At 51.4% G+C, this 27,909-nt stretch overlaps 11 protein-coding genes across 11 annotated transcripts; 6 read left to right on the forward strand and 5 right to left on the reverse strand.

Moving 5' to 3' along the window:
- Nucleotides 1-207: 207 nt before the first annotated feature.
- On the forward strand, nucleotides 208-990 carry BDV14DRAFT_204704 (beta-lactamase-like protein; the record flags this gene model as incomplete). Its single annotated transcript, XM_073774573.1, has 3 exons — nucleotides 208-633; nucleotides 689-732; nucleotides 765-990. Coding segments are annotated over 3 exons (696 nt in total), but the record flags the coding sequence as incomplete, so codon positions are not given.
- Nucleotides 991-2,019: 1,029 nt separating this feature from the next.
- Nucleotides 2,020-3,306, forward strand: BDV14DRAFT_211729 (uncharacterized protein; the record flags this gene model as incomplete). The annotated part of the gene is made up of 4 exons (XM_073776153.1): nucleotides 2,020-2,137; nucleotides 2,192-2,651; nucleotides 2,708-2,902; nucleotides 2,995-3,306. Exons 1-4 carry the CDS (start codon nucleotides 2,055-2,057, stop codon nucleotides 3,304-3,306), a joined length of 1,050 nt encoding a protein of 349 aa, XP_073623358.1. The 5' UTR covers nucleotides 2,020-2,054.
- A 615-nt stretch (nucleotides 3,307-3,921) lies between these two features.
- BDV14DRAFT_211731 (beta-N-acetylhexosaminidase) lies at nucleotides 3,922-6,214 on the reverse strand (the record flags this gene model as incomplete). The annotated part of the gene is made up of 3 exons (XM_073776154.1): nucleotides 3,922-4,164; nucleotides 4,204-6,053; nucleotides 6,168-6,214. 3 exons carry the CDS (start codon nucleotides 6,212-6,214, stop codon nucleotides 3,962-3,964), a joined length of 2,100 nt encoding a protein of 699 aa, XP_073623359.1. The 3' UTR covers nucleotides 3,922-3,961.
- A 462-nt stretch (nucleotides 6,215-6,676) lies between these two features.
- On the reverse strand, nucleotides 6,677-8,599 carry BDV14DRAFT_204707 (Zn(II)2Cys6 transcription factor; the record flags this gene model as incomplete). The annotated part of the gene is made up of 3 exons (XM_073774574.1): nucleotides 6,677-7,615; nucleotides 7,664-7,807; nucleotides 7,859-8,599. The coding sequence occupies 3 exons, from the start codon at nucleotides 8,597-8,599 to the stop codon at nucleotides 6,677-6,679; spliced, it is 1,824 nt and encodes a 607-aa protein (XP_073623360.1).
- Nucleotides 8,600-9,003: 404 nt separating this feature from the next.
- On the forward strand, nucleotides 9,004-9,844 carry BDV14DRAFT_204708 (uncharacterized protein; the record flags this gene model as incomplete). Its single annotated transcript, XM_073774575.1, has 2 exons — nucleotides 9,004-9,284; nucleotides 9,340-9,844. The coding sequence occupies 2 exons, from the start codon at nucleotides 9,004-9,006 to the stop codon at nucleotides 9,842-9,844; spliced, it is 786 nt and encodes a 261-aa protein (XP_073623361.1).
- A 1,146-nt stretch (nucleotides 9,845-10,990) lies between these two features.
- BDV14DRAFT_204709 (uncharacterized protein) lies at nucleotides 10,991-13,494 on the forward strand (the record flags this gene model as incomplete). Its single annotated transcript, XM_073774576.1, has 6 exons — nucleotides 10,991-11,357; nucleotides 11,406-11,513; nucleotides 11,569-11,742; nucleotides 11,805-12,462; nucleotides 12,535-12,891; nucleotides 12,942-13,494. The coding sequence occupies 6 exons, from the start codon at nucleotides 10,991-10,993 to the stop codon at nucleotides 13,492-13,494; spliced, it is 2,217 nt and encodes a 738-aa protein (XP_073623362.1).
- A 1,471-nt stretch (nucleotides 13,495-14,965) lies between these two features.
- BDV14DRAFT_204710 (uncharacterized protein) lies at nucleotides 14,966-15,681 on the forward strand (the record flags this gene model as incomplete). The annotated part of the gene is made up of 2 exons (XM_073774577.1): nucleotides 14,966-15,360; nucleotides 15,405-15,681. 2 exons carry the CDS (start codon nucleotides 14,966-14,968, stop codon nucleotides 15,679-15,681), a joined length of 672 nt encoding a protein of 223 aa, XP_073623363.1.
- A 1,742-nt stretch (nucleotides 15,682-17,423) lies between these two features.
- BDV14DRAFT_182706 (M1 family metallopeptidase) lies at nucleotides 17,424-20,656 on the reverse strand. The gene is made up of 3 exons (XM_073770265.1): nucleotides 20,097-20,656; nucleotides 17,679-20,049; nucleotides 17,424-17,622 (listed from the first exon to the last, which is right to left on the reverse strand). Exons 1-3 carry the CDS (start codon nucleotides 20,507-20,509, stop codon nucleotides 17,491-17,493), a joined length of 2,916 nt encoding a protein of 971 aa, XP_073623364.1. The 5' UTR covers nucleotides 20,510-20,656; the 3' UTR covers nucleotides 17,424-17,490.
- A 159-nt stretch (nucleotides 20,657-20,815) lies between these two features.
- On the forward strand, nucleotides 20,816-21,520 carry BDV14DRAFT_145804 (uncharacterized protein). Its single transcript, XM_073766440.1, has 2 exons — nucleotides 20,816-21,200; nucleotides 21,278-21,520. The coding sequence occupies exons 1-2, from the start codon at nucleotides 20,850-20,852 to the stop codon at nucleotides 21,434-21,436; spliced, it is 510 nt and encodes a 169-aa protein (XP_073623365.1). The 5' UTR covers nucleotides 20,816-20,849; the 3' UTR covers nucleotides 21,437-21,520.
- A 552-nt stretch (nucleotides 21,521-22,072) lies between these two features.
- On the reverse strand, nucleotides 22,073-24,315 carry BDV14DRAFT_145800 (high affinity methionine permease). The gene is made up of 5 exons (XM_073766439.1): nucleotides 23,932-24,315; nucleotides 23,638-23,869; nucleotides 22,847-23,562; nucleotides 22,625-22,787; nucleotides 22,073-22,563 (listed from the first exon to the last, which is right to left on the reverse strand). Exons 1-5 carry the CDS (start codon nucleotides 24,023-24,025, stop codon nucleotides 22,131-22,133), a joined length of 1,638 nt encoding a protein of 545 aa, XP_073623366.1. The 5' UTR covers nucleotides 24,026-24,315; the 3' UTR covers nucleotides 22,073-22,130.
- Nucleotides 24,316-24,901: 586 nt separating this feature from the next.
- Nucleotides 24,902-27,833, reverse strand: atg1 (serine/threonine protein kinase ATG1; the record flags this gene model as incomplete). The annotated part of the gene is made up of 3 exons (XM_073771701.1): nucleotides 24,902-25,041; nucleotides 25,094-27,608; nucleotides 27,702-27,833. 3 exons carry the CDS (start codon nucleotides 27,831-27,833, stop codon nucleotides 24,902-24,904), a joined length of 2,787 nt encoding a protein of 928 aa, XP_073623367.1.
- Between the last annotated feature and the right edge of the window lie 76 nt (nucleotides 27,834-27,909).

Here is a 27,909-nt window from a genome sequence, read left to right on the forward strand (position 1 = left end):
CTCTCCGCACCACTGACTTTCCACCGATCGCCCTTCTAGATAGAAAATCAGAAGGCTTCTCATGGCGATCGTCCACCTCCGAGTTCCCGACATCTATCAATCCATCTATCAGGCCATAATGGGATACATTGGAAACAAATACCGCTTGAGCGAACGACCACGGGCAGTCAAAAACCGCGCCACAACCAAGCACAATACCAAAGCAGAACACCGAATACTCTAAAAAATATATCATTCCCCCTCCACGCAGACGTCTGGGTCTCCTCGCGCCTCCCCATTGCCATCAAACGCCGCGGCGAAGACAGCTCCTTCTCCCCCATCTCCTGCACACTAATCCAAACGCCCACCTCGTGCGTGATAGTCGACACGCCCATCTCAGTGCACCAAACTACAGAGCTCATCGCCTGGATTGAGGAGATCGCCCCAGGGAAACCCCTTTCATACATCTACATCACCCACGGGCACGGCGACCACTGGTTCGGCCTTCCTACCCTCCTATCGTGGTTCCCTGAGGCCCGCGCAATCGCGACACCCCGTACCGTCGCGAAAGCCAGGAACCAACTTGAACCCGAAACACTCGAGAATATCTGGCGCCGCTTCTTTCCGGGCGGGCAGATTCATCAGCCGCAGGTTGTACCTGAGATAATGGCCCGATCTGAGCTTTTCTGTTGACGGTCACGACTTCCAGATCATTGAGGTCGGGCACACTGATACACTCGATACAACGGTCCTGTATGTTCTGGGCCTTCACCTCGTTGTAGCAGGCGACGTGCACCAGTTTTCTTCGGAGAGGCGGATACGCCTGCGAAGAGGGGCGAGTGGCTTCTAGCGCTTGACACGATTGAGAATTTGCGTCCTGAGGTTGTCGTTGCGGGGCATAAGAGGGCTGGGACGGTCGATGGGGTGTTTAATGTTCGTGGCACGAGGGAGTATATTCTTGCGTTTGAGTGTGCGGTTAGGACTGCGGCTGGTCCCGGACGAATTGTTTGACAGGATGGTAGAGATGTTTCCGTCTAGGATTAATCCGCATGCTATTTATGCTGCGGCGATGGCGGCGTTTGGGAAGGATGTCTATGCTTTTCAGGACTGAGGAATGAGGCGCTTGCTTGTGTATACTCGGGTACTTGAATTATTGCTACTCTCACTCACTGAGGCCAGAGACCACAATGAGCAGACATGGTATTTCATGCAACAAGTAGCTGGCACATAGTAGAGAAGAAAGCAATGAATTCAAGCCATCCTGCTTACCCTAGCCCACGCCCCAAATCACTACCTGGGCTTTCCGAATTCCACCTCTTCCATAATCCCAACACCTTTGCAGCCGCATTTCTAAATCATTAAGTTTTTTAATTCATCAAAAGCCAATATTAGGCTAGTTCACGATCCAGACTTGGTCCCTTTAAGCCCAGTCCCTCGCACTTCGTATCCCGAACCGTCAACTTAAACTTCCAGGGCACAATCAAGATAAAAGGCGCCGGTATAGTTGGGGCGTCCGAGCTCCTTAACCATTGACTATAGGTAGGCATTCTCAATAAACACTCCGAAAGGTCTTAGCTCCCAGGAACAAGCCATCTCACCACTGCTACCCAGGCAGTTTCCCCCTGCGTACTCACTGCAGCCTCTGTTATCCTATCATCTCATAATATAGCTAGATAGCTTTTTTGCACTATCTGTGATTGGCAATAAGTATACGCAGTCTATCACTCACAGATTCTCCCCCGGACGCTACTCATCAAGGGGCTGGTTATCTGCGTATTACTCCCGTGTGTACTCTAAGTTGAGCAAAAAAGCTGGTTTAAAACGGGGAGCCATGTTACAGAAGGTCTACAATAATTGTCTTTGTTTTCTTTTTTTTCTTTTTCAACCTCAGTCTAGCATCCGCAGCTAGACTATCAGGCAGCAGGGTTTGACCCACAAGCTGGAGTCTGTGGAAACAACGGTACAACATCGGACCGAATTCGGAAATAAAAAATCTACAATCAAGGCCTGAAGAACATGACATATCAACCCTTATTTTTCCAATTTGTTGAAGAAAGAATCAATGGCCAGCATCAATGTATAAACCGACCTCCAAAAATGAATGGGGGGTGTGCGGCGCCCTCTTCACCCAGGCCACGCTCGTCATCGCCCTTGAAATGTAATCATGTTACCCAACATACCTACCTATAGTACATACATCTAACTAAACCAGCTACATCCTCGTGGAATGGCAACTATGGGTAAAACCAACAATCACCCAAGTGCCCGTCTCCTACAACATCCCCATCGGCCTGGGAATTCTGTCCTTCGCATGCATCTACCAGCTCATCCTTGCTTTAGACGGCATCCACCAAAAGAACAACATCCTTCTCTTCGCCATATGCATTGCAAATCTCTGCCTCGTCGCATACGCCGCTATGCAGTGCACCACTATGCAAGACACCACCGCCCGTCTCTATGCAAACCGGTTCGGGGTTCCAACGCTGGTAGACACCTCGCGCAACGTCTGGTCGAGGATCCAGCCCGCGGAGATTCTTGTGCCGATTATATTGGCGATCACCTCGCTTGTCCTTTGGCCGGCTGTTTACTTTACGCATCGAGATTACTCGTGGGTGATTTATAAGTCTGTGCATGGGAGTCCGGAGACAAGGTGGCGGTATATGGCTTATGAAGTGGCAACCCTGATCTTTATCGTGCTTTGAGATACCTAATGACTAACGTGTGACAGGTCTATCTGGTGCTAATAAAGCTGGACTTCTTCTTCCTCATCGCTTTTATCGTGCAGTACGGTCTCATTGACGTGCACTTCCAAGAGCCGGAGTATAGCCTGACAATGGCAATCATCCCGGCTGCGTTCATCGTCATGGTACTTGGTATTTACGTCGTTAAGAATGAGCTGGTGGTTGGGATTGTGCCTATCATTGTAAGTACCTAAACAATCCAACCAAAATTCCACAACAAAACCATCCTTCCACCGATCAATCAGGCCCGTACTCACGCTATCAACTGGAAAAGACATGCTACATCGGCCTCGTAGCCTACTTCATCAGCCGCCTGGTCGTTCTCAACGGACACGGGATCCGCGCGAATACCGTCGGCAAACAGATGATGCTTCTCTGGGCTTGGATATCGCTGGCTCTGACCCTCGCATTGCTATTCTGCTCGGTGGTCTGCTTACTCAATTTCAACCACGGCCTGAAGAATGTTAAAAGAGGGATAAACAGGGAGGCGCGCGGGGCTTATATGCTGCATAGTACGCCATACGCTACGACAGATCAGTGGCCGGCTCAGCACCGGTATAGCTCGGGGCGGATGTCGTTGGATTAAGTAGATGGAGGGCCATACTATAGACTTCCATAATACAGCCATACCCACTTACGAATTCAATCTACCCATTCTTGTGCCTTTCCCCACCCACCCACCAGGGGAAGAGTTTCTCAATACTTGTGGTGATTCAATTCAATCCAGTTTCATACCTGAAGCACCTGGAATGTTGCTCTGCCGCGTGGCGGCTATGCAGGGCTTTCCAATGAAGCAGAATTGAACCCACCAATGCCGTACCATATGTACAAATGACCTCAAACCTGCTAATCGCCGACAAATGAAACCCGCTTAAATGAATGATCCATGCAATACCAACCTTTCTCAATTCCAATTCCATACAACACCAAACCTCCTATCCCTTTTCATCCTGTTGGTTCGCCTGCCTGCCTGCCTGCCTGATGTCAAGGCCGCTTGCCGCTGACTCCCGTCTGCCAGAGGCTTGTTTGTATTACTCCAGCTTACCAAGCCTCCATCTGGATTAAGAGGATTAAAAGGAGACTTGCCGCTAACATAGATGGTATCATCATACCTACCTAATCCTCCCGCTAACATCCTTTTTCTTTCAAACCGCTTTGACTACCTCATACGTCGACGCGAAGGATGCAGGGAAGAGATGTGCACACGGATCGGATGGGGATAATCCATTCAGCTTGGAGTACTAGAACAAAGTCACCCCATCTACTGTCAATCCAACCAGCCCAATACCTATAACCCCCTCCAGCGGCGCAACAAACGCCATCTGACTCCAACTGAACTCCAGATTCCTGCCCCCAAAAACAAAGACCTCGAAGCGGCCGATTAAGATCCCATCGACCCAGACGACAGCGCCGTGCTCGACGTCTGTTGAGATTGTGATTGTTACTGGCTGAATTTCCTCAGTCCCAGTATCATTATCAGGACTTGGTCTGCTAAAGTTTATCGTGACAGGCTCATGCGTCGACCCCGTCTCATTCACCCATATTCGGCCCGGATGGCCCGAGTCAAGATCCAGTGCATCTTCTAGGGAAACGGAGCGGAGGGGGTAGATGTATCCGTCTTCATTGACGGCGAGCTCTCCATCTTCTGTGAGGGAGAGACTGTTATCGGGACTGGAGAGCATGAATGGCCCGGTGGCGGTTAAGGTAAGCGTGTAGTTCATACCCTTGCTACCCTTGCCGAGGTACGTATAGTTGGAGCTGGTGGTGGTTGCGGGTCGTTGCCACGAGAACAGCGTGCTGCTATTGCTACGAGGCTCGGCAATGAGAACACGGTCGAGATTCTGCGCTGGCACTGTAGGCGAGAAGAAGTCGATACTATCCGAGACACTCTCAGGCCAAACTTCCGGACCCCTACCGCCACTCCACGCGCGCGCCGCTACAAGCGGTATACCCCGCCGCATAGCATAATACATCTCCAGCTTCGTAGAAGCATCAGGGCCGTTATCGTTCCACGCCGCAAGGATAGCCCCCCTGTTACTCGGCGAGTTCTCAGGCACCTGGTAGGTAAGGTAAACCTGGTTCCAATCTGCCGGCGTCCACTGCCACCCGCGCACATCCGCAAAATCGAGAATCCGCGACTCGTTGAAGAATTGCGGGTATGTCGCTGGGTATATCGGTGTATGGTCGTTCTTGATTCCCATGTACGCCCACCAGTCGTTGGAGTTTATAATCTCATGCCCCTTTGCAATTAGATCTAGCGGGTCCGATTGACCTATTTGCCAATGCTGCACTGTGATATCCGGATCAATGACCAGATCCGGGTCAGAAGGCTCATCCATGGGCGTTCCCCAGATCCGTATACCCTTCCCACTCGTCTCACTAATGAACCTCGCCATCTCATTAACGAAGGTAATATAATCATCTGCAAGACTTGCATCGTATTCGTCCGCACCAATATGCACTTCCCTAACCTTAAACCAAGGCAGAAACTCCGCCCAGATACGCTGAATAGTAGGAACCGTCTCCGGATGCGACAAGTTCAGCAAATCCCTCTTCTCGAGTGAAAGTTCAGGCTTCCATTTCGTCACGTACAGACAGTGGCCCGGTGCTTCGATCTCGGGGATAACAGCCACCCCGCGCTTTGCGCAGTGGGATTGCATATCTTCGTACTCTTCTCTTGATAACGTCTCGTTCTCGCGCCCGTGGATGATTCCGCTTAATTCCTCGTCGATTTCGGGGAGAAGACTGAAATGGCTGTACACGTCTTGCCATGTCTCATTGCGTCCTCGGTTCAGGGGGTAATTGTCGCTGAGATGATAGTGGAATTCGCTCATTTTGAAGAATGATGCGTAGCTGCACATTTCTTTCAGGAAGGAGGGCGGGTACCATTTGCGGCCGGCATCGAACATGTAGCCTCGCGTTGCGTAGGCGGGGCTGTCGATTGTTTTAAGGATGGGAAGAGTGTGGTTTGGGCTGAGGAGGAGGAGTTGCAGGAGTGTTCGAGTTCCCCAGAACATTCCTCGTGCGCCGGTGCCGGTTATTGAGATTGAGGAGGGGGTGATGGTTAGTTCGTAGGCTTCGGATGTTGGGACGCCATTTTCGTAGGTTAGTGTTGAGGCGTTGCCTGTGAATGCACCTAGTAGGATCGCGCCCTCTGCATCATTCTTTTCTGGTAACAACTCAACAGTCTCGAGAGACCAATTGAGCCCAGTAACATGTTCAAGATCCTCGAGAAAGACCTCAGCGAACTCATACCCGCTCGGCGGGATGAGAGTCAACCCATCTTCATCTCTCACAGAAGCGAAACCTTCCTCAATAAATATCTTTCTGGAACTGTTCTTAGCATCCCAGGTGCCATTCCCATGTTTCTGGACTGGGATCGGCGGTAAGAGCTGCAGTGAGGCTGGCGGATGTGCAAGGGAGATGGAGCGCGATGCAAGGGCAGACGCTAGTATAGACAGAAAGGCAGCTAAAATGGTAAAAGTGTGCGCCATGGTTCCAGGATGTAGTTTATCTTGGAATGCGAGATCTCGATCATTTATTCACTTGGGTGGCTTGGGTACTACGGTAGCAGTTGCATTGATAACGAGCTTGGCGGGAGGGGATCGACCCCGCTATCGCAGATCTTGAGATAGGACTGAGAAGCCCTAATTCATTGAAAATACTACCTAAAACAGGTTTCGAAAGAAAGCTTTCATGGTTTTGACTTAAGTCTTTGAGAATGATATTAGGTCTCGCAATCAGCTCCGCTTTCCAGCCCAGGGCGCGTAAATATAGGTAGGGAAAGGGAATGGTCGGAGAGGCAGGACGCCCGTTTATTCAGTTTCAACTGGGAGCAAAATATACAAATCTTGTGATATTCAGGTTTGCATGGAGTCCAGTTCCTTAGGTCGTTGTGTAGATAGTATACCATACCTTCTAAAGCTCAACCAGCGAGTTTCGCTCCATGAAAATTCTCACCCCGAAGAAGCCCTCATGTCCCGATACTCCCTCATCTCAGGAAGAACAAAATAAGGCAAATGAAATATCGAAAACCCAAGCACGTCCTTCTCATTTACCAGTCCCCTTTCCCTCTCTTCACAATCAAACACCCCATCCGCCGCCTCCCCATACTTCTCCACAGAATAAAACATCCCCGGATCAACACGCAGAATGTCCATAACCGCCAGCGCCTGCGCCAACCCCCTCATATTCCCTATCACCTCGAAACATCTAATCACCCATTTCCGCTGCGGGTGAGAAATGCTTTCGATTATTCCTGCTATCCAGAGTGGCCAGACAAGCATTAGGCCGCCGAGGTAGCTTTGGTCTGGGAGGGTGGTTGTTTGCGTTTGAGTAGAAGATATAATGAGGATGGACGGGACGCTCCGAGTGATATCTGTGCCCAGGCGACGGACGGTCGAGCGGAGGGTTCTTACTTGGATGCGTAGATCTTCGGATGAAGAAGTCTGCAAGGTTTTCGTTATCTTATGGAGAGAGGAGAGCATGATTTCGCTAACGAGAATCCTTGCGCACCGGTAGTGGTTCCAGCAGTTTAGCGCCCACATATCTGGGTAGATGTGATAGTCATTGCTGTAAGGATGGAGTCCGTAGCTGGAGCGTTGGAAGGCCCGGTCTGTCGACATGAAGGTGTGACTGGTGTACGTGAATTCTGGGGGAAGGGAGGCTAGCCAAGCTATGAGGTCCGCCTCAATACTTGAAGCTTTGGCGAGGATATGCTGGGGGTTCGCGATGGCCTGGGTGTGAATGTCTGCGCGGAGATTGGACAATTTGCCGATGAGTAGTATCAGTTTGGATGCAGCCAGGTTCTGGACCCCAGGAATTCGGTCAAGCGCAGTATTATATTCGAAGAGAGAGTCGGGTACGTGAACGTCACGCTGGAGGCAGCTTATAATCTAGATGGCGTTAGTGCCCCTTCTGCCAACGAAGCACGTATCACGCACAATTTGATATCTCAAGTGCAGGAATAACCTGACTCCGGCTTCACTCTGCAGCTGCCCCAGCCCTCTATGCTCAAGTAAGGCCGCAGCACCCCGAATATGGTTTGTCCAGCCGTCAATTCCTTGTGGAGCTCGCGATATCACAAGCTACGGAGTTAATTATGTACAAGGGTTGCGCAAGAGGGTCAAAGTACTTACCTCATATAAAGACAGCAGAACAACCGCACCGAGCGTATGGTTCGACATAGCTTCTTCGCCATCCGATAGCGCCTCGTTGACTAATGTTAAGGCAGACCCATATTCCTGGCGGGCCGTCTGCTGTAGGACTCCATCCCGGCGAATACGTGCAAGCATAGCACTAGCAACCGCAGCGATACAAGATCGTATGGCCCGTTGACTTGGCAAGGGGCCAGAGGTGGCAAGGGAGTAATTTAAAGCTTCTGAGATGGATGAATTCCCTGGGATCGCGTGCGATTGGAGGAAGAAGCATATTGCTTCCTCTCGTGAGAGAATGGGGTCGGGCAGGGTACTCAAAGGGCTTGACCAATGATTGACGTGAAGAAAATCGGGACTGCTAGCGGAATCAAAATCAAAGAGCGTGTCTTCGAAGCTGATTGAGGAGTCTGTCGTCTCGGAAGATAATAAGTGACGCTCTGGTCGGGACCCATAGCGCTGCCCCAAGAACGCAGAGCCGGGCGGCGACCGATGTCGAAGAGAGGCAGAAGAGGCCGTCGAAGCTGTAGATGGGGACTTGGAGGAATGCTTCCGGGCTGTAGATCGAGACTCGTCCCGGAGCATCATGGTCCATTCATCACGATAGCCAGGACATACGCGGTTGGTGCGCGTGCACTGATGGCAAGCTGGCCGGCCCTCATCGCACTTGATCTTGCGGGTCCGACAATTACCGCAGCCCTTGCTTGGTTTGCCGTGGTATACCATGTTTGGCAAGTGCGGTCTTGGTATGATGCTAAGATTCAAAGCAGGTAGCGGGGTCTGGTCCAGGAGTAGGTAGGCAGGTACATAATTCTAGCAGTGTGGCAGGGCTGAATGGCCCCCACGAGATCACCAGAGATCCAAACCCCAACGGTCCAGCAAAAGACCCACGATGGTGCATAAGCCACTCTCTTGCTGGCGTGGCTTACGCAGCCAGCTGAAAAGCTTGGTCCAAGGCTTCTACCGCGCTAAACCCAACCTGGAGGCGATTGCGAGAGCCAATCGCATCTCCGCATTTGGCCTGTATAGCCGCATACTTGGATGTTGTTGAATCGCTCTGAAGTGGTCTATAAAGGAGAGGTAAATTCCAATCTTTTCAAAGTATCAGAAACAACTTCAGAAACCTCACAATGGGCTCAGTCACTTACAGCAACGGGATCTCCATCCTCGAATTGATCGTCTATCTTCCAGCATTCTTCGCTGCCTCGTTCCTTGTCTACCGCCATGGTGTCCGTCGCAGCGGAGGCTTCATCTTCCTCGTCATCTTTACTATTGCTCGAGTCGTAGGCTCAGCCTGCAATCTTGCAACAATCAACAACCCCTCTACGGACCTCGCCATTGCCGCTGCAATCTGTAGCTCTATCGGACTGTCGCCATTGCTCATGACTTGCTCGGGACTGCTCTCGAGGGCGTAAGTCTCAACCCCTTTCAATCGAAAAATATATCTAACTTTCTTGTGCAACCAGCAACGAATGCCTTCCCCGCCCTACAATCCCCAAATACGCCTTCAGTTTCTTCCGCATCCTCACGATCGCCGCACTAGCAGTCACAATCTCAGGCATAACATCCGACATGACGCCACAAGGCCTGCGCACTCCAAATACCGAAGTGAAAGCCGGTATGATACTGTATATCATCAGCTGGGCGATTCTCTGCGTATTTCTGGTCATTGTTGCTCAGCGCCGTCCCTTCCTGCCAAAGGGCGAGGAACGGACCCTTCTCACGGTGGCTATTTCGGCGCCGTTCTTGCTTGTCCGGATTATATATGCCGTGTTGATTTGGTTTCTTGCGGATGGTGCGTTTAATGCTGTGGATGGAAATTATACGGCGCAGTTGTTTTTGGCTGTTTTTGAGGAGATTGTGGTCGTTGGTGTTTGTTTGGGTGTTGGGTTCAAATTGAGGGTTAGGGCTGGGAGTAGGGACCTGAAGGGTCAGGGTGTTGCGGTGGGTGGTGGGAGTGAGATGGCTTGATTTTGAGATTCTTTGCTTTGAGTCCTGATGATCAGGCGCGATACATTATGTGTTATTATAAGTACCTGCCTATAGTCTGGTTGACCTTCGTATGCTTGGGTATATACATAGATGACGTGATCTAATTCAGTTCAGTTATAATGGTCTAGCGTTGCTTGATCTGCCTTGTAATATTTCTAAGTGAATCAAATAGTGGCTCAAGCTCGGTATTACATGATGACGAACGATCTGGGTCGCTCCTTCTCAGAAGACACTGAGGTTCAACACTTCCTACGACATACGCACTTTCCTGTCTCTTGAATCTGAAAAGCCTCTGGCGCTCCCTTCTGAGGCTCAAGTACAATGCGTCAAGGGCATGATAATATGATTCAGGTATCACGATCATACTCCTCGCGTGGTTATGTTTGTAGATTCTTTTTCCGATAGACCTGTCGTGGAAAGTACGACCGACCCAGGACCACCTAGCCTAATGCTGTTGCCTCATCAACTTCAGAACCATGAACAAGAAGGATCGAAAACCGAGACCAAGTCTCAATTCTTCCATTCTGCATCTTCCCCTCAACTCTAGCTTCAGGGCTTTCATTGCACTACCAAGAATGCTCTGCATCTAATTCCAAAAGAAGGCAAAGCTGAAAGAACCCTATATCCTTGTCGCGACCAACCAATCAGCCAATACCAAGACCAGAATTATGCATGCACACGAACCACTGGCAGCTGACCTTATTAGCCAGCCATGATGTAAAGAATCACCTGCCGTCGTATTGCATTTAAGCCACCGGGTGCTTCAGACGAACTGGTGATGGAGGCGTTGATGCCGGATGCCAGCCACGCCGAGTCTAGGCCTAACCTAGGCGACAGCGCGCCGTATACGGGTGCAGCAGACATTTTCTGTCAAGGATCAGTGAGGTAGTGGCTGGCTGGATTTCTCTGGGTTTGTTTGGCACGCGGTGATGCCGATGGCGGGGTAGAGGAGAGGTGTGGTATCCAGCCAGCCATCTCTGCTTGGTTGTGCGGGGGTAGGCTTCACGAGACAACGATTTCAGTTTGCATACCCGGGCACAATTCTGGCATAAAAGAGCTCTCCTCTCCCTTGGCAGCTTACCGTCAACAGATCTGATCAAATAACTGCTATCTGCAACCGCCACGATGCCCTCCGTTCAGTGGAGCCGCGCGAACCAAACGAACCCTTCACCTTACGACCAAATCTTTATTCTAAGTGAAAATGTCATCAACGAGGCATTCCGTGCCATGTTTCCCTCTCCGGTATCCTTTAGCCGACAGGACCAGGAAGCTGTCCGTACCCGCAGGACAGGGCAGTGGATAAGTAATGCAAAGGTTGAGGCTCCTTCCATCTCTATGCACGTCGAGGAGCGAAACCCGTCGTTTATGGCGTTCTTTACGCTCAGCTTTGATTCTGGACGCATTCATTTGAGGACATCGCCGCCAGGGGCGCCGAGTACGTTTGGCAACTATCCGCTTACTGGGTGGAAGTTGGTATTCAAGACTAGAATTGGTGAGAAGAACATACCTTGGAGGGTAATCGGTGGCTAATGTAGAACAGCAAGCAAGGTCTTGAACAGCAACGACCCTAAGTATGCCGTGTATCAAAGTTCCGCGGGGTTTCGCGACTCGGTGTTTGAGCTGGCGCAACTGTATCTTGATACCTCAGGTATGAATATACCCTGTTTAACTTATGGTGCTTCATACAACTAACCAAGACATAGACGTTGGTGCCGGCGGTGGATTTGTCCCCTCAAAGAGCTATTTTGGCGGTACTACACTTCCCAACGACACCTTGCAAAACTTGAAGTTGTTCGTCAATGAGTGGCTCACGTCCGCGGACGACCGCCAGCTTAATGTTATTGGATACTCACTGACAAGGCAGCAACCGACGTCGCGTAAGTGCACAACTTTCCAGTTTCGTCTCTTCAATCGCTGACAACGACTGGCTACTGTGTAGCCCGCAACTGGGTGGGAACCTTTGCTCCAGCTGTAATTGACTACGCGCCTTACGCATGGATTGATCCGCGCCGACCAACCGTCGAGACAGATGGGTTGCGCGAGAATGCGCTTGCCATGCTCACATACACTGACTCCAGTCGGCGGCACGGCTATGGTGGCCTGTCTCACAGCGGCGTATACACAGAGGCAGGCGCAGCATTCTGTATGAACAGAGATCTCTTCTGGAATCAGTTCCTTCTGCCCGTTCTACAAGAATTAAACCAGAAAACAGAAGTAATCCCGCAAACGCCAAGAAGACTTGTTGTTGAGACCAGGTATGTCTTGGGAAAAAACCCTAAGCATCGAAACCCGAACGATTCCTACTTCAATTGGAGGAGACAGGAAAGCAACGGACAGCTACATTGGACCTGGAAGGGTCAGAACCAGAAGAATGCGGTTACCTGGCAGGGCTCTAGTGCGTCGTATCGCGTCGCGCATGTTGGTGAGCTCCCCTACCCTGAATCAGCAGCACGAGGACTTGCTACTGACAAGCCACCGTTCTTTTCTGTTCTAGCCCACTCATCAACTGATCTCTCGTTCGCTGCCGGGGGGCAGGATATCAAGGTCAAGGGAACCATTGTCTACGACTACCACCTCAAGTTCAGCGCGAATCCGTCGTATGCTTTTCCGTTCACCACCTTCTTCTGCTCATTTACACAACAAAGTACTGATCTATACTGGCAAAACAGGTATATGGCCTTCCACAGTGAGACTGAATGGAATCTTGGACTCCGCCTCCAAGCTGTCCGTGGCGGTGGTCTCCAAATAGTAAAGACAGGAAACCCGACAGTGCGCGCAAAGACAGTCAAGGCGAGTAACAGCAAATGGAACCCCGGCAGCGTTGCAGACCTCAACAGAGGACTCCGCGGCCTGGAGAATAACATCGTCAAGTATCTTCGCGCGGCGCTAGCGAATATTTCAAACCAGCTTGCTCGTGACATCAACAATCTGCATAAGTTGTTCTTGCCAGGAGCTGGTGTGTTCCGGTTCGGAACGCCAATGTTCAATAATAGGGGGGATATTATTGCCGATCTGGAGTACCTCAAGTATGATTCCTGCCACTAGTCGTTGGCGAGTTGTACTGACAAGCCAATAGTACAAGCGCACCAACCGGCCGCTTCATCGTAAACAGGGCAGTCCGAGACCCATCAGATGAGACAGTCCATGAGGAAGACCTCGGCGCACAGTTCGAGCATATTGCCCTGTTCTCCGAAGAATACCCCGAGGACGAACCAGTCTTTGACGATGAAGCCATCCATTCCCGCATCCAACTCGATTATAACACGGAGGACGAAGAGCCAGAGGCCCTACTCCAACTCGAACATCCTGTTGAGCACTACAGTCGGGATGCCAAATTTGATGACGATCAAAATCATGAAGACTACTTCCCTGGGCCTGGTCCTGGACCTCTAGCAGGCGTTGACTGGGATGCGGTCCAGCGGACTGAGAGGCCGTGGAAGGAGAGTGATGACGATGCGTATCCGGAAGATGAGTACCCGGTCGAGCCCAAGAAGCCCGAGAAACCAGAAACCCCAAAGGAAGAGCCGAAGAAACCGAAAGAGGAAAAGAAGCCGCCCAAGGTGGAGGTTCCTACAGAAGATGACGAGGACGGGCCTCCTCCTCTTGGATCTGGGCCATTGGATGGGTAAAAAATCAGTGTTAGGGCTGGCTGTACCATTCAACATGGGCAGCTTCTATAAGGATGTTAGATCTATCACAATTGTAACCTACCTTATGTTTGACGTTGCAGTAGTTGATATGCACAACCACAAGTAAGGTGCATACCCCTTAGTCTTCCCGCCCATTCGGCTCAATCTGATCCACGATCCTTACAATCGTCCCATCGCCTATTGAAATTTCTCTCTCATTTCATCAGCCAAGGATTCCATGGCCAGAGTTCAGTATCCAAACGAGGGATCGCCATGGCCCTAGCGGAGAGTCGCCAAGCACAGACATACTTCTCCGCCAAATAAGCCTGTCACTATCACTAAATACCCCGGGTCTACCAACAGCTCATCTCCATCTCTTCACATCGGACAAGTAGACTCGGTAAAGCGAATTTTTTAGGCGCCCCGGTCGAATTATATCGGAGATTGGAATAATCTATGTTGTTGTGTCTGGGGTCGGTTGAATGTCCCGCGAGAAATGGAAAACGTCTGCTTAAGACAAGTATAGCCGGTCCTGAACTTAATAAATGTATATGCTGCAGTTTCAACACCGACTAGAGCCTGCTCTCTATTGAAGCTTCAGGTCTGATGTGTCTGAAGCTCGCCACCATGCTTCTTTCTTCCACTTTACTTCTCAGTGCATTTATCCGCATATCCATCGCCAACCCCACGCTCAATCCCCGCGTCGACAATGACTCAATCTGCGGCCCTCGCAGAAAACAGCACAGGTGGTCCCCTAACAATCCTAAAAATCGCCCCATTACCACACGGCTTCACCCTCCCTCCCCCTTACGAGGCTGGAACTCCTGGGGTATCCAAGCAACCCCAAGAACAACACCCAGTTACCCCTCTGAGCTGGGTAGGCTCATCAATCAGGGCTTCATAATCGAGCAGTGCTCCGTCCTAGCCAAAGACGCCGATCTGCGTCGCGCAGAATTCAAGCTCTGTTCTCTAGACGGCGGGTGGTACTATACCCTTTTCACAAATGAACTCTTCCCCAGTTCTGACATACTTATGGTTAGCCTGCGGCATCAAAGTCGAAGTGGCTGTGTTTTGAGTACCAATCTAGCGGAACTAGAGGATGACCCTATTGCTGTCTCCAACAGACAGAGGCTTTTCAGACAGAGCAGGGACATAGTCGCCATGAAGGTGCCAGTCGCATCCTGATCAATTTCCAGTGAATAGCTCTCGTGAGGAAGGCTCAAAGAGGGACCGACGAAAGCCGCGCGGGCCACAAAGCCCATCAAACATACAATGCCCTTGTTACTGAAAGCCGTCCACTCTAGCATCGCAACCATGCATACAAAGAATCAATGCAAGTTCCTCTCTATATAAGTCCTTCACACTCTACACCACTTACGCTTCTCTCTAGATCCTCATCTCGCCCTCGACAACTAGAATGTCTTCAGTCACCTTTCAACCAGAGTCCAACTCTGACTCCAACTCAGACACCATGTCTGATACACCCATATCCACCTCTCCACCTAACCCCGTCCTTCGCGAGCTCTTCTTCGATCGCCCCTTAAACCTCTTCCTCTCCCCCGTCAGAGGCCCCCACGACCCTAACCCAACCCGCCACTGGCTTCTCATCCTCTCACCCCCGAACGGCCTCCACGCAACATTCTACCACATCCTAAAGGACCCAGTCGAGACGCGGAGGTCCTTCGCGCCAATAATGTACAGGTACCGCCGGGGCCCAGTCCTCCCCAACGTCCCCCTGCACTCAACAATTCCCATCTCCAACGGCCGCGCCTCACCCAACAAAATCGGCGTCGTTGTGCGTTCTGCGCATGATACTATCCTTGAATTAGCTGAGGAAACCATGTCTTTGCTCGCTAGTGAGAGGCAGTGGATCGCATGGAGGAAGAGGGGTTCCTTGCTGAGGAGACAAGTGGTGTTTATCATCGGTTTGTTGAGCCGGTGAGGATTGATGATTTGAGCGATTTGATGGGGGGGATGGAGATTGAGAGAGGGGTTAGGGAGGAGGAGTTGATGGAGATGATGGGGGAGATGGAGTTGGGTGGCTGTGGGTATGCGAGTAAGGAGGAGGAGAGGGAGTTTATGGGGGATATTATGGGAGAGCGAGAGGGAGAGACCGGGGGGGAGATGGACTATGATAGCCTTTTTGGATCTCCTTTACTCTGGGGAGACGGCAGGGCAATAACCTAACCTACATAGGGCAACGTTATCGAGGCTTCAGGTGGGCTCCATCCATGGTATTGCCTGTCCTGTCCTGTGAGCATACGTCACGGAACTGCTTCCACGACTTATCAGCACAGCAAAGTATCTGAAGATGCAGCATTTGACGAAGCTATGAATTGGCTTAAACTCTTACCTAAACAGATATTATTGCTAAAAGAAAAAAACCAATCTTTTAAATACAACCCGATACTCATGTCGAATATCTCCAATTTCATAGCATACTTCCAGCCAGACTTTGGCACTCTGGCGTGGTGTGTACATTTAATCAAAGATGAGTAATAGATCGAGTCAGTCCAAGCCAGAGCTTACTTTCTCTCAAACGCCTACATTTTTTTTTTCTATACCCCCTAAGCAATTAGATAGAACATTAATCGATTCCGGATATAGAACCCGCACTGCGGCTCAACATCCTTGCTCAGTGTAACTAGCACATGAAAGTTCAAGATATCGATATAAATGATCCGAGACATCGAGCTGCAGGATGCTGTACTCGCTCACTAGGTAGCAGGATTATCAGGGCAAGAGGTAGATTCGCACAGCATGTACCTACAATGTAATTCAGCAATCGCAGCATATATCCTGGGCTAACTTGCAACACTACGAATCTGGCTATCCTGTTCCTTTCTAGTTGGATATTACCCGTCACTCCTATATCGCCTGTCTACTTCTCCCTCCGAAGCCAGAAATGCACCGTTTTACCCGTCCCGTGCAATTTATCTGGGCCTTTCATGTAACTCAATGACGTGGACTGCGTGATCTCTTTTTGGCATATATAGCACCATCTTCCACAATCTTCTTCGTCAATCGCGCCATTGAATACATCTATTGCGTTCCCCTCGATAGTTCAGAGCCTCACTGAACCCCGTCCCAAAGATTAATCCAGATATCAAGCCCTAAGTCACAATCCGCAGCAACAGCAACAATGAAAGTCTCCCTCCTCTTATCCATCCTTCCCCTCGCAACAGCCCTTGCAATGCCAAAATCACCCCTTCCAGGCCTTGATGGGTTGCAGAAGAGGCAGAGTGTAAGTTGTCAACTCACCTACCTACCTACCTACCTACCCATACGATGCAACGCCCATCAATCCCTTCATATCATACATTCCTAGCTATTCTGACCAGACCTTCTCAACACCGTGGCACGTACATCACCAACCCGCTTCTCCTCTCCCCTTCTCCCTTCTCGCCACCCCTTCCACTTCTTCAAAATACCCCATGGCCCAGCAAAACAACATCCCATCATCATATAAAAAAAGAAAAAAACATGAGTTAATAATAGCCCCCTCTCTATCGGATCTAGTGCGCCCAAGTCCCCTGCACGGCGTTCCCGGTTATCTGTACAATGCTTGGCTGTGGAGCTTGCGGGACAGTAAGTCATCTTCAACTTGCTAGATATACCTCCTCACCCCTCCGCCCCCTCCTCATATTCTGTGTTGTAGCTGACGGGGTTCGTGGATATAGGGGGGCCTCTGTGCTGAGGCTGCGGGGGAGACTGAGGCGTTGAGTACTTGACTGAGTTGAACTTGAGATTATTGTTGAGGGGGCGAGATGGGTAATTGCGCGTATGGTAACCTTGAGGTTATTCTTTGCGTCAGCCCCGGGTCTTTATGAAGTCTGATCATGGTCATGATGCGTGCAGAGAGTTGCAGGTTTAACCAAGGTCAGCAAATTGTACTACAGGAAATATTCATTATGTGTTGGTTATGCAATGCCTTGAAAGTGGTGATTTCCTATACTATATGATTATTTCGAGATTATACCGGCAATAGCCTATAGCCTATAGCTTCCCGCCATCCTTAAGGTACCCCTTCGACTTCAACCAAGAACCCACGTCCGCATGGTCGCGCTGCACCCACTTGACCTTTGCCCGGATAGCATCGAGACTTTGCTCAATAGCGCGGTCGTAGCCCTACAAGGAATTCATTAGCATTGCGTTGTGTCATACATTGGGGGAATGGGACTTACCTTAGTATCCTTGTTAGCGAAGAAGCCCTCAACATCCTTAAGCTGCGCTTCCGTGCAGAAGCTAGCGGTACAGATTTGGAGGACGGTGCCGAGCATACCCAGACCAGGAGGGAGACGCTGGTAAAGGGTATCCCAGTTCTCCTTCACCCAGTTCCACCGGGCGTCAATACCGCCGGCGTGAGTGCGGAGTCCACCAAGGGGCATGTAGATATCCTGGTTCTTGACTTCATCGCCAAGAGCCAAGCCAAGAGTGCGCTTGATGAGGGCTGGGTCCTCAGCTGTACCGAGGCAGCGGAGGGCAGTCGTCTTCTCATCAGAGGTAGGAGCGTTCTTGAAACGGTCGTAGACAACGTTGTACTCCTTCTCGGTTCCGTTCTTCAGAACCATCGAGAAGACGCTACCGCGGATGTTGGGGTGAATGGCGCTGACGTCGCCGGCGGCGAAGCGCTGGAACATGTCCTTGGCGGCTTTGACGACGGTCTCGTCACCGGCGCTACCGGCGGCGCTGAAGAGCAGAGCCTTGAACTGCTGTTCGATGTGGCCATCGTTGTCTGAGAACTCCCAGCCGAGCTTGTGAGCCTTCTCGCTGACAAGAGCGCGCTGGAAGGCTTCGAGAGCGTCCTTGGTTTGGGCGTCCTCGAAGATCCAGGCCGCGCGAAGAGCACCAACACGAGTGAGGATCTCGTTCCAGACAACAAACTCGGGCTCGCTGTCGAATCCAGCAAGGAGCGAGAGCAGACCAGAGGTGCTCTGGTAGCCGGACGCAGCCAAGGCACCAGCATCGGCAATCATACCGGCGCGGTCCTCCACAGTAAGCAGACCAGCCTTGGCAGCCTCACCGAGCTTGGCCAGGCGCTCGGGGGTGTAGGATGTGCGGTAAATGGCAGAGTGGTCGGCGTTGAGCTTGTAGAAGTCGAGGTCAGGAACCTTGAACTCGCCTTCACGCTCGCGCAGCAGGGTGTCCTCGTCAATGCCCTGCTTTGTGCGCAGACCAAGCATCACGGGGAAGATGGTCTTGTCCTCCTCAGGACGGACATCGCCCGTGCGGAGGAAACGGTTCTGTTTCACCTTGATGGATGAAGCACTAGCGTTCTCAGAAACAGTGACGACGGGGAAACCAACGTTCTTAGTCCAGATGTCCATAACCTCCTCCACGGGCTTGCCACTGGCATTGGCAAGGGCAGACCACAAGTCCCCGGTTTGCGTGTTGCCATAAGCATGCTGCTTGATGTAGTTGCGGACACCCTGGAGGAAGACATCCTCGCCGAGGTACTTGGAGATCATGCGCAGGACAGACGAACCCTTGGAGTATGAAATAGCGTCGAAGATCTGGTTGATCTCGTCGGCACGTTTGACCGGAACTTCAATGGGGTGACTGCTGCGGAGCGAGTCAAGCGAGAGCGCACTTTGCAGATTGTCAATGACGTATGTCTGCCAGACCTTCCACTCGGGGTAGAAGCTGTTGCAAGAGTACCACGACATCCAAGTAGCGAAACCCTCGTTGAGCCAGAGACCGTCCCAGAAGTCCATAGTAACCAAGTTTCCGAACCACTGGTGAGCAAGCTCGTGCTGAACAGTCTCAGCAATACGCTCCTTGCGCGAAGCACTGCTAGTCTTCTCATCCAGCAGCACATCAACAATACGGTAGGTGATCAGACCCCAGTTCTCCATAGCTCCGGCGCTGAAATCGGGTACAGCAACCATATCCATCTTCGGCAGCGGGAACTCGTTGTCGAAAGCCTTCTCGTAGAACGCCAGCGTCTTAGCGGCAAGGTCCAGAGAGAAACGGCCGTGCTCGATATCCTGGTCAGGTGTAGCGTACACTCGGATGGGGACACGGAAGTCCTTTGTCTCGATGTACTTCAAGTGTCCAACAATGAAAGCCACCAAGTACGTCGACATGACCGGTGACTTGCTGAATGTGACAATCTTCTTCCCACTGTCAAGGTCCTTCTCCGAAGCAACATCCATGTTACCCAAACAAGTCATGCTCTTGTCCGCAATCAAGCTAACAGTAAACTCCGCCTTGAGCGCGGGCTCGTCAAAGCAAGGGAACGCCCGGCGGGCATCGGTAGGCTCCATCTGCGTCGAGGCAATGTACTTGGTCTGACCATCGGCACCCTTGTACGATGAACGGTAGAAACCAGCCATGTTGTCATTCAGCGTACCGGTGAAGGTGAGCTTAAGCTGGGCGGAGGATCCAGCGGGGATGGTGTCGGCGAACTTGATGGTAGCTTCTTGCTTGTCATTGTTCAGCGAGATTTCGGGTGACGAGGCGACTACTGAGCCTCCGGCAGAGACGCTAGCTGTGTGGATGTCGATTTCGGTGGAGTTGAGGGAGATGGAGGTTGTGTCTTCGACGACCTGCAAGCTATAAGCTCTTAGCTTGGTTCAATCTAGTGGGGTCCAATGACATACTCAATAACTACCGTTCCGTCGTACTTGAAGGTCTCAAAGTTCGGCTCGAGCGTCAGGTCATAGTGGGTCGGCTTGACATTCGTCGGCAGGACCTCACGACCAGGAACGCTGGTCGAGCCGCCGGAGAGCTCAGAGCGTCGAGAGCCACACATCCTGCGGTAGGAACAGTAACGTTTTGAAGATTGCGAAAGAGGGGATCGTCGGGGTTGTAGTCTGTTGGCGCGGGGTGTGAAGGGAGTGACAGAGATGGAGGAAGAGGGGGAATTCGACTTGGAGCAAGAAGGAGGGGCAGAGGAGAGACAGCGAGCGGTGGTGAGGGGGAGTCTGCAGCTGGCATTGGGGGGGAGAGAAAGCGGTGGCCGCCGTGCTGAGTTCAGCAGCTGCGGCAGCCGCGCAGAGGACAGGCGACGCATTGGACCCACCCGGTACGTCGAAGGCTGAGGCCAAGGAGCGATTGACGTGTGATAGGGAAGAGAGGAGGGAGCGAAGTTTGGGTCAGGTAGAGATTAGGTGTAGCGGTCCAAACAATCAATTGACAGCTGCAGGGGAGGACAGAGAACAAAGATCGAACACTTTTCTCCAGACGGCAGAACCCGGCCGCCGGGTGAGATTGGAAGGCGGTGGATAGCTATAGTGGTGCCTGGTGTGTCAGGCAGCAACGATCTATACCGCTGCCTTATGTTGCCAACATATAAACATCTCTACTTCAAAAAAATATACCCATTTTGACTCAATGGGTAATCAAGAGACATTATGTTCAGAGCGATCTACCTTCTAACCTCCCGGCAATCCCCCCGCCAGCGCAGCCACTTCGCCATCTTCATCCCCTCCCCTTCCACCCCCTCAACAGGCACCCTCATCAACGTCGTCGGCGCCCCCATGGCAGGTTTCTATCACGAATTCAAGCGCGGCTACAACCCTGAGAGAGACAGCATAGAGCCGTACAAGACTCACACACTTGGTAATGTTCGGGACAGCCATATCTTCGACTCGCCCGAAGACGTACGCAGAACAGAGACCGAGCCAAAGGGCGATCTGGAGAGGGCAGCGGTGCAAATTCCAGCCCCGAGGGCTAGCGAGAACTTCCTGGCGGCAGTTAATGAGGTGCGTTGCTCAGTTCCGTTTCTGTCAAGGTGTTTCTGTGTATTAAGGCCTTCATGGTCAACTGATATATATTGTAGACCACCAACAGACGCTGCCAAGAATGGACAACAGATTACATTCGTTTCCTTGTCAGCAAAGGCTACATAGGCGAGGAAGCTATAGACATAATACAATCAAAGCGTGACCCTTCATCTCACGGAATCGGTCTACAGCCAACACCGAGCGGACTCCGCTGAGCCCGACTCCACCTCTATAACTACAATGAATACCTATGTTCCTGCCTCAGGCACCATGACAGTCCCACTCATCACGTGACACTCCATCCGCATAAATGCCTTCTCACCCGCCGCAAACTCTTCCAATTCTACATACATATATCATTCTTCACGCAGCTCTCTACAGCGCATACCACGCCCTTTTTTGGGAGATCACGGTATACGTACGGTAGGCTGTCTTATTAGACGGTGACTGCCAGACTAAATCCGACGAGTTTGAGGAGCCCATGACTACCTTCGAGCAGCCTTGGCTTTGTCTTGGTTGTGGCAGGGTAGATTGTTTTGGGTGGGCTTCCATAGATTGTTGGGACAATCTTATCTATATCTCTGTTTGCTTTGATTTTTGTATTTGGGAGTGTAATTTCTCGTGCTTGAATGCTGTAAAGGTTCTATGCATCTGGCAGTGCACATGTCTACCTATATATGCCGAATCTGGCAACACACTAGTTAGGCAGACTACCACAAGAACCAAGACTGACTGCAATAGCATGGGTATTATCATTAAATATTCGGTATCCGACTCGTCGACTACGTGGTAGTCTCGTACAATAGATAATGCGCTTTCACAACACCACAACCCTGGATCTCACAATAGCAATCATGTCCTATCTCAGTTCAATCAACTCAACTCAACCAACCACCCCCATAGCTCTTATTAAAAATGCACCTCCCCCCCATGCAAATTCTTAACCCGATCCCTCGGAACCCTCCTAAACAAACTCCTCGACCAACCCCCACTATCAACAACTGTCTCACGCACAAGCACATACCCCCCCAAATAAGGCAAAAGCACAGCCCAAACAAGATAATAAATCCCCCCCGCCCCAAAAATCCCCAACGCCACAACGCAATGCAAATAATACGGCAACTGCTCGTAAACGCTCTGCCCGGCTGAGGGCGGGATATAGGGTGCTATAACGAGGTATATGTTTGAGAGGCAGAAGAAGGTCGTTACGGGGAGTGTGGCGCGGATAGAGGGCGACCAGGAGGGGAATTTTTGGGATAGGGTGGATGGGGGGAGGATGTAGATGTAGATTAACCCGGCTGAGACGAAGACGTTTACGAGGGCTAGGGGGTAGGAGATTAGGCTGTTACTCGGGTTAGTATGGGATGCGTGAAGGGGGGAGGGGAGGGGAGGGAAGGGCATACTTGAGGAGGAAATTGTATGCGTCCCCGGGTGGCGGCGCAAGCATGATTATCACGGAGACAACCCAGTGCTCGAAGAGGCCTGCTGCCGGTGACTTGAAGGGCTTATTGCTTGCCCATAATTTGGAGAAGGGGAGGACGCCCTCGCGGCCGAGTTCCTGGACAACTATGCAACCATCAGTAGCCAACTCACCCCAACTTATCAAGAAAGACAGTTTGACTCACTTCGTCCCTGCGAAAATATCACAGAAAGCACATTCCCAAACGCACTAAGCGCCACAAAAACAGACATAACCCGTTCCGCGCGATCGCCAAACATATTCCCAAAGAAAACAGCAGCCACAATCTGCTTAGACTCAATAATCTGCTCCTTCGGCACGGCCGCAAAATACGCAATGTTCACAAGCATATAAAGAATCCCGACAGACCCAATCGCAACAGGCGCAGCAATTTTCAATGTCCGTGCTGGATTCTTCGTTTCAGACAGAGCGTAGTTCGCATTGCTATATCCGATGAAGGACCAGATGACGTTGTATAACGCCATGACGACACCGTACCCGCTTCCTGTCGTTCCTTCAAAGGCGTTGGTGAAGTTGTGCGGTGTTTCGATGCGAGTATGTCCCGCAAGCGCAACCCACCCCGTGACGACGATGAAGACGATGATGATGAGTTTAACGACGCCCAGGAAGTTCTGCAGACGCAGACCCCATTTCAATGCGAAGCCGTGGATCAGAAAGGCAGCTGTTATACAGGCGAGACCTATACCACGCTGATTCCACCGATCGACTTCGACTTGTGCCGCGTTGAGAATGTATTGCCCGAAGACGACGGAGTTGGATGCGGCCCAGCCAAGGAGGACGGCGTAAGCGGCGAACATGGCTGTTGCGAGGAATTTGGGCTTTTTGTAGACGTATTCGAGGTAGTTCTTTTCGCCGCCATTCCTGTCATCTTGTTAGCAATGGGTCATCCGTACTTTGCTTACTTCACTTGACAAGGGAAGAGAAGAGAGTACGTACTTGGGAATGGCAGTCCCCCACTCAAGATAAACCGCCGTTCCAGCAACAGCAATCAACGTCCCAGCAACCCACATAAACAAGGACAATCCCACACTTCCGGACAACCCAAGAATCGTGCTAGGCGTCGCGAAGATACCCGTCCCAATGACACGATTGAAGATCAGGAACGAAGCGCTAACGATACCAATTTGACGACGGTCGTCGGGGGTTGTGTCGAAAATGTGTCCTTCATCTGCAACCCATTAGTAAGAGACAACGCTCGAGTAAAAGATATGTGAGTGTATGGTGGCATACAAAGCTGAGTAACACCATCAGCGCGGCGCGGCCCGTCCTCAACGGATTTTGTATCCGGCACGACTTCGTGTTTGGGGGATGATCTGATGTCCATGGCTTCGCTTTTAAGTCAAGAAACGACCAGGGAAAACGAAAACACCAGCTGACAAACGTTTTCGCACTGCAAAGCTGCAGCGAGAGTATGGCTACAATCTTATATAACACCCCGTTGATGTCGTGCTGCACTCAACTCTGTCGCAATCGAATCAGGCGCACGCTAATAAACAGGGTCGTATAAACCTAAGACTGGGCAGAGGGTACTCTCGGCGAGGCCGTGACTGCAGTCAGACGCTGGGCAGTGGCATCAGGCAAGAAAGTAAGAAGTAACGAGTGAAAGGATGCCGATGAAAAGCGAGAGTGGTCTGGGCATGAGCACGCGATAGAAGACTTCACCGGCGAACCACAGACTAAGATGGAAGAGGCGAGAATCTAGAAAGAGGCTGGAAGGGCTCAGTCCGCCACCAGCAAGTGCCTGGACCATGACAGCTTCAGAGTATTGGATTGTGCTGGATGCGGCAACAGCCAGTGGAGTCTCCGGAACCACGGGCGTTGACACACAGAAACCGATGGCGCAATTTAAGCTGTGTTGAAGCAATCGCTGGATGTAACTCTACCTGTGAGAACAATAATAATATATGATCAGCTCATATGTATGTACAATGCAAGAACTCCACACATGGCTCCAGATCCTCCCTCTCGTTATGGTTATCCAAACTGTGGCAATTTGTCTCCTTCCTATAAAACTCCGCATGTACCATGTCAATATCAAGCTGCAGTCAAGCGTTGTATGAAACTGTGAACTGAGCACCCCGGTGAATCCTGCCGGGTCCAAAAGAATCAAGCAGACCCTGTATGAATGAACTCCGAATGGCGGTAATTATAATTGGGAAGAAAAAAAAAGCACGCATGATCCAGCATGCAAGAAACACTATCATCGAGCAATCGCCGCCCCTGTCGCATGTGCTAAATTCGCAGGAATCATCTTTCCACTCGATGGCGGCGTTTGTCGCTGGGCAAGCACTGCCAGCTTCTTTCGCAAGACTGCCAAGCGAGTGCGAAGACTCGAAACCACTAACGACCAGTTAGACTGCTGTTCCAAGACCAGAAGGGCTAGGCAACTTACTCTTCAATACAACATCCCGGTCTTCCTCCTGCACACCATCAAAGGTGACCTTGTCGCCTTTGTCGCCTGGCTGCTGCACTTCCTCTACCTCCAGAACAGCCTCCAACATCCTGACGGCTGTCACATAGGCAATTTCGCATCCTGAAAGATCTTCACCTGTGAGTTCGTTGATGGCCGCTGATCGGCTCATCTCCAACGCTCGATCGTACATCAGCTTCTCGGCCGTCACGCCAGGGCTGACAATAACATCAACAGACACGCCGGAGCCGGCCGACTCGAGCGAGTGGTTGTTGGGGTGGCATGGGTGGTCTGGTGGCAGTCGCCTCTGCGCTTCAATCAATTTGAGCCGCACGAATTCCGCCTTCTCCAACACCTCGTTGAACCGGCTGCGAACCCATTGCACAACCTTGTTAATGCGAACCGATGCAGGGTCCGATCCTCTAACGTTGGAGTCAATTAACGCGTCGATTCGCTTCTGGCGGGTCCACCAAGCGTTGGCAATATCCATCGACTTGGCGAGCAGGGACAGGGCCTTAACGTAGAGAACTAGCGCCTCTTCGGAGAGCGTCACCATAGCATCGGCCGTGAGCTCGCCATCGCCGTAGTCGTTCCCGGGTGCGTTGGAACCCTCTGATTGGGCAGTCGGGCCAAGGGGGATCAGTTGTTTGTACTTGACTTCTGCGAAGCCGTACACAACATCGCTGCGGGTGGCGCACTCTTCAAGCTCTTTTACAGTCTTCGAGTCTTCATCCGCACTGCCTTGAGTCCTGGCACCATCTCCTATTGTCAACAGACCAGCATGGCCCGTGGGATAGGCGGGAAATGGGTTGTATGCCAATGGTGGAGAGCGGCCTCCTTTGGTGATGTTCAGAGGTGGAGAAAATCCCATGCCGAACAACCTTCCACTAGCCATGTTGAGAGCCTTGGAAATTGCCGACGTTGCTGATGTAGGGCTCTGACCATACCGCCGTTCATACGACGGGTGTCGGTTGTGCGCCGAATCTGCTCGAGACCGACCTGAGATGACCTGGACAGCCCTACTAGGAGAGCTCTGCGGCGATGCTTGCGATGTTGTAGGAAGAACTGGCGTTGTTTGTCTTCGTGGCAGAGCCGAGTGTTTACCCTGGATTCTCGGATCATGAGCCATCTCGTCTGCAAATGCATTGACTTCAACCGCTCGCTTCTCGACCACAACGTAATCCCGCTCGAAAGCGACATCTTGTGCAGCGAGTTCGCGTTCTTGCCGGATCTTCTCCGCCAATCTTCCTGCTGGCGGGGTGCCAGCTGAGATTCGTCGGCTCCTCTGGCGTTCCATAGCATTGGTCAAGAGCTCCTGGCGTCCTGGCGCTGTCGCATGGGACACTACCTCTGGCCTTTGCGAGGCGGCGCTTGGTATTTGTTTCGCCGTCGAGGAAGGTCTGTCGCCACTCCTCGTCCTGCGCATTGATGTAGAAGTCGTTGGTGTTGTAGGCGTCTCTGGTCGATCCTGATGAGATACTTGACGGAGGGGCGTAGGATAACGGTCTCGAACTTCCCGATCCATAGACATTCGACTATCGGCAGCCGGTTCATGGGCTGATTGAGGTTCTGCGTTCGGAATAGCAACCGGCTCTGATTGTGCTGGCACATCGTCAGGGTGTACGTTCGGTATTGGACCAACGACAACGTCATTCTCGAAAAAATCCTTGAATGTCATTCGCACGACAGGGTTCAACTTCAAGAGACCACGAACAAGTGCCTTGATCTCTTCTGAAGCGGGGTTCTCGTCTGGAAACTTGATCCGATCTTTGGCAACCTCAATCTTCCGAAGGAGCTCAACGTGATTTGTTGCCCGGAACGGTGGCTTGCCGGCAACCATCTCGTATAGCACGGTGCCAACGGACCACAGGTCAGCCTTGGCGTCGTATTTCTCATATCGTAGAATTTCAGGAGCCATGTACAGAGGCGAGCCACAAAGCGTCTCTGCGAGAGATGTGGCAGGAAGAGACCGGGCAAAACCAAAGTCTGCTAGCTTGAGCAGTGGCAATGATTCTAGCCCAACAGCAGGGGTGAATGAGTGATCATCCCTCTTCATCGGCTCCAGTTGAGGTTGTTGGGGTTCTGAATATGTAGGTGCAGGGCAAAGTAGAAGGTTTTGTGGTTTGATGTCACGGTGGATGAGGTTCGCTTGTCGAAGATATCGGAGAGCACTAGCCAGCTGCTTCAGGAAGTGCCGAACGACAACCTCATTCAAGGCTCCGCCGGGAACATTTGGGTATTTGGCAATCATCCGCTTTGTGTAGTTGTGGTCTTTAAGGCTGTCTCTTCGCTTGATGAATTGAGACAGATCACCCAGAGCACAATACTCCATGATCAGGTGAATATGGGAATTCGTTTGGATGCAGTCCAGCAGTGCCACGATATGCGGATGAACGAGGCCTTTCAGGATGTCGATCTCGAGATTCAGATTATCCTTTAGCTTTTTGTTGAGCTTGTTGAGGGTGACCGATTTGATGGCAACGAATGATTTTGATCCCTAACCGAGCAACATGCGTTAGCAAGAAGATTATTTGAATAAACGGAGCCAACAGGCTATGCTAAGACAAGAGAGGAGATGGGTGCAACTCACTGTATGAACACCCCGGTAGACAGTAGCAAAGCTACCCTTACCAATGTGATCCATCCTCGTATAGCTGCCAATCGGCACCTCATTGTAGTTATCCTTGGAGCTCCTAGAGCTCCGAGTATGTTGTGACGACATGGCGATGACAGCGTCAGAGACGCTTGTGTATGTACAAACCCAGTCCACGCCCCGTCAACCACAGCTACCTCAGCAA

Source organism: Aspergillus stella-maris (assembly GCF_047715825.1).
Source record: "Aspergillus stella-maris strain CBS 113639 unplaced genomic scaffold BDV14scaffold_80, whole genome shotgun sequence".
Classification (NCBI taxonomy): Eukaryota; Fungi; Ascomycota; class Eurotiomycetes; order Eurotiales; family Aspergillaceae; genus Aspergillus; species Aspergillus stella-maris.